This window comes from Micropterus salmoides, unplaced genomic scaffold (genome assembly GCF_014851395.1).
Source record: "Micropterus salmoides isolate LMB-PRFRI ecotype aquatic unplaced genomic scaffold, ASM1485139v1 Ms_hic_scaffold_2, whole genome shotgun sequence".
NCBI classification, from domain to species: Eukaryota; Metazoa; Chordata; class Actinopteri; order Centrarchiformes; family Centrarchidae; genus Micropterus; species Micropterus salmoides.
In genome coordinates, this window is record NW_024041150.1 from 3,796,311 (window position 1) to 3,804,776 (window position 8,466).

Consider the following 8,466-nt stretch of genomic DNA (forward strand, 5'->3'; position numbering starts at 1 on the left):
GCAGCAATCCGACTCCGAGGAGGCGGACGTGCTCAGCGTAGTGGACGATGACTTCCGGGAGTCGGTGCAGCGTCATCAGGCGGCCCGACTATGACGAGCTGCTGGAGGTGGTGACTAGAGCCGTGGCTAAGCTCAACATCAACTGGCCACAGGAGGAGCAGACACCACAGGCTAGTGGTAAGCTTGATGAAAGGTTTCTTAAGCACCACGCGCCACCTCCACGCCAGTCTCTGTCATTCTTTCCTGATTTACATGATGAACTGAGTAAATCATGGGGCAGATTTTTTTCCGCACCACTGAACTACAGTAATGTGATGGGGGTTAGGGACCATGGTTATGGGAGGATGCCTCTGGTGGAGGATGCGCTTGCGAGCTATCTCTCCCCTCGACTTGCGTCCTCCCTGGAGAAGCCGGCTTTACCCTCCAAGCCATTTCGCACTACACCTACGCTCGTGGGGAAGGCGTACATGGTGGCGGCTTGCACACCATGGCGGTGCTTCAAGCCTACCAAGCCAACCTGCTACAGGAGATGGTTCAGAGGGGGGGTCCCTCTGAGGAAGATCTGGCGGAGCTTCGCAGAACCATGGAGCATTAAGACGCAGGGCGAAGCGTTCCGCCAGTACCTCCCTCGCTGGTCTGGACCCAAGGCAACTCAGGCTGCCAGGCGTAGGTCCCTTCCCTCTACGAGCTCCTACCGAGAGGAGAGGAAGCAGAGTGTCGCTTCTCGGGGAACCCCCCCCCGGGGAGCTGGGGCAGCGAGACGGCGCTCTCAACCTCAGCATTCTGAGAGACGCGATCTGAGGACCGTCATCCAGTCCCGACGGAGCTCAGGGAAGAGGTCCTGAAGACCGGGGTAGGGGAGCCTTTTCTCCCCTCCCGCACCCCCACGCCATCACTATAAAACACTTTCAATGAGTGTTGGGTCTCCTGAGGGAGACTCTGAGGTCTCATCTCTACACTCTGAGGTCCTCCCGCTGGAGGAAGGTTGACCAGCTGCTAGTGTGTTTGGGTACCCCAGGGCTGGGCTCCCTGCACCCAAACATACTATTAGCAACTGGATTGTTGAGACTATGTCCCTGGCCTATCAGGTGCGCGGTTTGCCTTCACCTGTGGCTATGAGGGCTCATTCTACCAGAGGCATGGCGGCCTCTCGAGCCCTCCTTTCCGGGGCCTCTTTGCAGGATGTTTGTGTAGCGGCTGGCTGGGCCATTCATTCGGTTTTACAGTCTTGACCTTCCTTCGGCACCTGGCACTCATGCGCTCTCCTCTTAGTCATGCCACTTTATTGCACACTGGGACAGGCGGGGTTTTCGGCACGGTTTAGTGGGTATCTCGTTCCCATAGTGTCATAACCGACGCAGTTAGAGTTCCCTCGAAGGGGAACGTCTCGGGTTACGTATGTAACCCTGGTTCCCCGAGAAGGGGAACGAGACACTGCGTCGGCCCGCTGCACCTCTCTCCCCGCCTGAAGCGCCTGCTTCATAGTTTAAGCTAATGATGAGTGTGTACAGGTGTGCTTTATACTCCTCCGGTTATTCTGTCACACCTTACCGTTCTAGCAACAAACCAATAGGATTGGAGTGATTTCATTCACGTTCAGACCGTTCAGAGGCGTTCCCATAGTGTCGTAACCGACGCAGTTTCTCGTTCTCCTTCTCGGGGAACCAGGGTTACATACGTAACCCAAGACGTACACTGTGTTTGTGTGAACTTGCACCCCACAGCTTTAGTGATGTCACTGAACAATGTTAGGTGCTTATTATAAACCCCTGCTCCCTTTTAAATAACCTGATCTCTCAAACAACAGGTTTTACTCTGAAGAATGGAAGATTTCTACAATAACAGCAGCTCACAGGACCAAAGCTCTGATTACAGCCACAGTGATTTTAAAAACAACTCCCATCAGTACTACGACTTACCACTCACCAAGAATGTGACATACATAATCGTTGGTATCGGCCTTCCTTTGACCCTCATGGCCATCTATGCTCTTTATTCTACAGTATGTACATTATTACTGAGATATATATATATATATATATATATATATATATATATATATATATATATATATATATATATATATATATATATATAATATATATTTTTTATTTTTTTTTCTGGGGGGGGGGTAAATCAAGGAAATGTGTGAAGATATGTGAACATTCATTTTGGATTTTGACAACTATTTGATGGATCACCATAAATAATGACTCATTAATGGAGCCCACAGTATTGCATCTAGAATAGTATTATTAACTCTTTAATAATTAATAATAATTCACTTTTTTTATTTATCACCATCATCAGGTGATAAACTTTAATTTGTCCAGCACTAAAACTAATGACATTGCCATCAGCCTAAGCTGTGTTTTGTTTATTACTGATTAGCAGGTTTGCTAACATGCTACCCTAAGATGGCAAACATGCCAAACATTACCTACTAAACAACATCTCTAATATAAGAAAAAAGACAAGGAGAGTCTTATAACCTCTTGGCAGTAGTCTGTAGACTATTTTAGTACAGATCTCAGAGCTTTCAGTCAGATATAGATAGTCACATAACATATATTGGAAGGAAACAACAAAAACAGAGTAAATTTTAATTTTATCTTACCGTCAAGAGCAAATGATCTGACCAGACTCTACTGCCAGTGTGACAGAAGAGTCAGAGCTACACAGGGCCCCAAACACCAGGCTATGTGTAAGTCGCTTTGGACAAAAGTGTCTAAATGAATAAATGTAATGTTAACGATTGGCCAGTGTGTCATATCTGAGATTTCTGACAGCACATAGGAGAGTTTGATGAAAAAGTCAGAAATGGCTCTGACTGCAGCTGCAGAGCCAGATGACAGATTTGGGAGGAGGTAGACTTCACAACATGTTTACAACTGCTTGTTTACTTTTACCTGCAGGTGAGAAGTGATCATGTTGCTCCGATCTACGTCATCAATCTTCTCATGTCTGACCTCCTTCAGCTCTGCTGCATGATTGTTCATGTGACACAACCTCAGGATGGGAAGATATCTCAAATATTCTATTATATTTACTACTTTGGTTTATTTACCAGTGTTTACTTCATGGTCTGCGTCGCCCTGGAAAGGTATCTGTCTGTCTATCCAGTATGTGTGGAGCTCCTTCTGTGTCTGAACATTATATTAGTTTATAACTCTGAAGCTCCTCAAAGACTTTGTGTCCATCTTGTATTACAGGTATTTGGTCATGGCCCACCCGCTGTGGTACCGCTACAGACGAACCATCAAGACCTCTGTGGTGTTCTGTGTCCTGGTCTGGGTCATTACTCTTGTCTGTGGCGTCCTTTACTATGTCTTTAAGGGTTATGAAGTCACAAAAATAATTTTCCCTGTCTTCCTCCTCCTTCCCTTCCCATTGTTAATCTTCTTCCTGGTTGGGACCCTCAGAGCCCTGTCTGCTGCCATGTCGGTCCCCTCTGATGAAAAGCGACGCATTGTGGGAATTTTGGTTCTGGTGCTGCTTATTTATACACTGCTGTTCCTGCCCAACATAATTTTCTACTTGGTCATATATGACAAGACCCTTGACATCCTGTCTTTAATCTTTGTTAGGTTCAGTCCTCTTGCAGACTTAGTCCTGTATGTCTTCATGAGGAAGGGGGCCATAGACAAGCTTTTGGCTTCTGTGTGTTGCTGCAGAATGGACAGAAATGAAATCAGCAGTCCATCAGTATGAATGATGACAACATTTCCACAGTCAGCTTCATGTAGGCAGAGAAAGAGGGAGAGAGAGAAAGGGGAGGAAACAGGAGGAGAAATGTAGGCGAACAGAAAGGATGGAGACAGATCCTGTCATCTATTGATACGATTTCCAACACGCGTAGATCACAGGAAGCACTGTTTGGACTGTGCTGTGGGAGAACTGGCTTCTGGGAAATGTTTTGATGAACTTGCTCTGGTTCACTGTGATGGCTTCAACACATGTAAATAAAATGTTTTTATTAGTTTGTAAATGTAAGTTGATGTCTATCAATATTCTCTTTTAATCACAGAAGCAAAGCAGATATTATTTTGTATTAACTGAGCTCTTTATAGCCGCCTCGTTGTCTTATTCCTAAATCTTTGATCTGTTTGTTGTATGTTTAACACAGGGAGAGCATGTCAACACGTCTTTAGGACTTTTATACATTTTACTTTTCCTACCCCAAACTGTATTTTTTTCAAATAATTTATTTCAAGTTTTTTTTATTTTTTTTTTATTGTTTTGATGGTAGACATGCTAGGATGTGATTTAAAGCAGGAATTTTGCAAAAGCTGTTGGCAATATGAATAACATCTTAAACCACAGTATGTCAGTTTATGAGATTGTACATTTTCTAGAAATCCAATAAAAACAATTTCTAGACAAAATCTGAATATTTGTCTTTGACCAACTCTGACATGTCTCCTGCATCCTGCACTTTCTTTTCAAACAACCAAATCTTGTGTTCTCACAACTCTTAACGTTTTCAGACTTTTTTAGATAATGATTTGGGGTAGAAATAATAGTGTGACGGTGATACAGAGACAGTCATAACAGATAAAGGCAAATTTTTTCAATATAAATTAGTATAGTTTTTTTTTTTAATCAGTTAAACTACACGTAACTAAATGAACAGGTGGATTAAATGTTAAACAATTTCAAAGAGTCCTGTCTCAGTCAGTCAGTCAACAAGTCACATTCACAGACATAGATAATTTATTGATGAAGTAAAAATAATGAAAACAAATAATTAAAGTAAAATACTAAAGTAAAAGTAAAGTAGGCCTACAGTAAAAATACTAAAGTGGCTTTTAAAATAACTAAATAATATCTTTAAAGTAAATAAAATACTAGTTCTATCTTTGTCCTATTGTAACGCTGCAGGAGCCAAATTTCTTGCTTTGATCAGTGTTAGGTTTGAGAGTGTGGTCACTACCATAAAATACAATATTACTGTAGTAATTCAGAGAGAATATCCTACATTAAATAAACAAACACAGCCTTTCTAGACTTTCACTGCACACTCATGGGGATTAAAACTACAGCATGAAATCAATGAGATGTTTTGGTGCTTGGGCTGCAGCTATATTTTCTGTAAACCACCAGATGTCACTGTACATACACTGAACAAAATTAGCAACATCATGAGCTGAACTCAAAGATCTAAGACTTTCTCTATGTACACAAAAGGCCTATTTCTCTCAAATATTGTTCACAAATCTGTCAAAATCTGTGTTAGTGAGCACTTCTTTGCCGAGATAATCCATCCACCTCACAGGTGTGTCATATCAAGATGCTGATCAGACAGCGTGGGTATTACACAGGTGTGCCTTAGGCTGGCCACAATAAAAGGCCACTCCAATATCCAGAGACCAGTCAGTATCTGGTGTGACCACCATCACCATCTGGTGTGCCTCACGCAGTTTGCCAGCTCCGCCCCTCCCTCTGCTCAGCCGTCCACTCACAAACTCTCTAACAACATTTTCGCCGACTTTATATAGCCTAACTTAGCTTACTACTGATGGACAAAGTCAGACACACAGGGAGTGAGAGATGGAAAGAAGCGGGGCGTGCTGGCGTGTTTGCAGCAGAGGTAACTTACGTTAGGTCTGTGAGTGTGAGGATAATTAAAACGGTCAAATAAGAAAAAAACTAAGTTACAACAAATAGTAAAAACATGCCCGCTGTTTCTGGTCATGTCCTGTTTGTGTTTTGCATTGGTTCTGTTTGGTTCAGTAATCTCGGTCTTTTGTCCGTGACTCTGCCTCTTGTCTGTGTCTGCCCTGATTGTCCTGATGTGTCTCCGCTTTAGTTGATTACCCCACCAGGCCACAAACACCAGACATCTCCTAAGTGCACACACAACCGACAGCTAGCGTATTCACTAAATTTGATAAAAAGACATATTGGATTAGAATTGCTTATCGCACCTTTAATACAGCTCTGATGCGGCTGTAGGAGAGAGAATAGTGAGAATGACATCAGTGCCACCGGTAAGTCCTGTACGTCAGCTGTGGGTGTTGGTGGTAAGTCAAACATGGAAACACACTGAGCAGTCATTTCCTTTGTGGCTGCTTTCTTGGCTGCGTCTGCTCCGGCTGCTCCGGCATTCCCCTGTCAAACAGAATTTATTTTATTAGTGTGAGCCTCACCTTTTCGGATGCAACATGTTTGGGCAGCAGCACAGCAAGTTGTTTTGACCACGTCTACATGCCTAAATGCATTGAGTTGCTGCCATATGCCATATAACAGGCGTAATTCTCAGTCCACTTTCCACCTCTCCATCTTCCGTGACCTCGCACTCTCGCTTTTCCTTCAAAACCGTGGATTTAAGCCATCTTGTTTGCATGAGACCAGGGCAGAGACCCTGACAGTGTTGGAGGCTTAGGCGAGATTTTTAGATTGACTGACTGCTACTATAGCTAACATCACAACAACAGCATATCTTGGCCAACTTTGAGGTAAGGTGAATGTCAGGGGGGCAGGTCATTTAACATTACCTGACATCAGTGTTACTAGTAACGCGTTACTGTAATAATATTACTTTTCGCAGTAACTAAGTAGTGTAACTACCTAATTACTTTTCTAAAACGGTAATATTATTACTAGTTACTAAGGCAAGTAATGCTGCGTTACTCATTACTGAACGCACCATCCTTGGCCTGAAAACTAAAGGATGGAGAACGAGGGAGAAAGGCATTGTTTCCACAGCTGTAAGTAGCTACTGCCATTATTGTGTCACAGTCTAAGATGCAAAGAACATGTCATCTATTGTAAACTTCTATTTCTTACTCTACCCCTCATATGCATAAACACAGTCGGTACTGACCCCTGTAAGTCCTATATGTCAACATAGAAACACGTTGAGCAGGCATTTACTATTTTGTTGCTGCTTTCGTGGCTGCACTGCTCTGGCATTCCCCTGTGAATCAGATTTTCTTTGTGTGTGTGTAGAGTGCAGCAACCAGCTGTTTTCCCATTACATACAGTTAAAGAATTACTTATCGATATGCAGTATGTCATAAGCAGCCTGGATGGAACGCAGAAGGTAATACAACACTCACTCAACACACATTGACATAACAATAACCACGAGAGACTCAAGACTTGATTTGGACTAGTTCAGAGACTTGTAAGCATCTCTGTGAGATAGGCTACATTCAGACTGCAGGCCAAAGTCACCCAAATCCGATTATTTTGCTCATATGTGCCTCAGATGTGATCTTTTATAATAGTGTGAACAGCCCAGTTCGGATTTGGGCCGCTTTCATGTCTAAAATGATCCAATCGGATTTGGACCAAATAGTCTGAACACTCAGATCGGAATTGATGCGACTTTGACGTCACTCTAGGACAGCTGTTGTGTAAAACTCAGAATTAAACATGTAGCTCTTTGGTTGCTTTCATCTGCTCACAAATTCCCTTTCTTCCACCTGAAATCCACCGGACCGCAAGCTCTCTTCTTAGTTATGTGCATGCTACTTATCCGTGCGGCCTGACTGTATATAAAAATAGACCTAGTGTCCGTGACGTCACCTGTTGGTTTTTGAAGAGCAGTTTTGAAGCTCAAAGGTTGGCCAGCGCCATCTTGGCAGCGCATCACCGTGCGTCACTCTCAGATAACCAAAAATGGACAAAGAGGCCGGTTGTGGGTGGAGCTGAGGTTACGAGTTGCTGAAACCACTCAGCAGCTCAGGCTAAGGAGCTAATGCCATATGCTACTCTGCGTTAGCAGAGGTAGCTTCTAAACACCCGGGGCTGTATGGTGGAGGTTGGAACCCGTGGCTGTGTTGTTACCAGTTTATGGTCGTTACCAGCTCACAGTGAAGGGAAGACATATCTATTATTTACATTATACTTCACAACACTTTAAATGCTTTTTAATAAATAATGTGCTAACTTTATTTTATATAAAAGCAGTTATCACCTTAAAATCCTACATCTACTAAGTGTGATAACTTATTGATGACTCTCTAAATGTCCTTCAGTATGTACTTCGAATCAATAATCCCCACTGATGAACCCCACAAAGAATAGTATAACGTTATCGTTTTTAAACTGTAACGTTATACTTGGAGGTGCACGGCTCTCCTCAGCGAGCAGGCTGAACTCTGCAGCCTCTCCCCCCTTGGCTCTCTGCCTTTAAACCCTTCGTGTTCCTCCGGTTCAGGTGCAGCCACTTATGACAGTATCTGACTAGTACCTAACTGAACAGTGACTGCGTTACAGTACGAAGCCAAATCTAACTTTTCCATCTGCAAGATGGCGGAGTGGAACAACTTCCGGTTCAAGCGAGGAGCGAGGAAATGACAAAGAGACTTGAGAAGCTCCCAGAGTGTACTGCTTGTTGCTTTGAGCTCAAGCTGCAGATTAGCCACCTGGCTAACAGAAATAGAACAGAAAGTACTGAACACTTGTCATAATTCGGGAGAAATGTGACCTATGAGAGGACAATGAAATATGGTAGTT

At 43.3% G+C, this 8,466-nt stretch overlaps 1 protein-coding gene across 1 annotated transcript; it reads left to right on the forward strand.

The window, feature by feature from the left end:
- The first annotated feature begins 1,689 nt into the window (after positions 1-1,689).
- LOC119911564 (G-protein coupled receptor 4-like) lies at positions 1,690-4,385 on the forward strand. The gene is made up of 3 exons (XM_038730468.1): positions 1,690-2,002; positions 2,916-3,103; positions 3,213-4,385. Exons 1-3 carry the CDS (start codon positions 1,823-1,825, stop codon positions 3,709-3,711), a joined length of 867 nt encoding a protein of 288 aa, XP_038586396.1. The 5' UTR covers positions 1,690-1,822; the 3' UTR covers positions 3,712-4,385.
- Positions 4,386-8,466: the final 4,081 nt, after the last annotated feature.

Coding starts and splice junctions, on each gene's coding strand:
- LOC119911564 (XM_038730468.1), top strand. CDS start 1,823: ATGGAAGATTTCTACAATAACAGCAGCTCACAGGACCAAAGCTCTGAT. Junction 2,003..2,915: donor TCTATGCTCTTTATTCTACA/GTATGTACATTA, acceptor TTTTACCTGCAG/GTGAGAAGTGATCATGTTGC. Junction 3,104..3,212: donor GTCTGCGTCGCCCTGGAAAG/GTATCTGTCTGT, acceptor CTTGTATTACAG/GTATTTGGTCATGGCCCACC.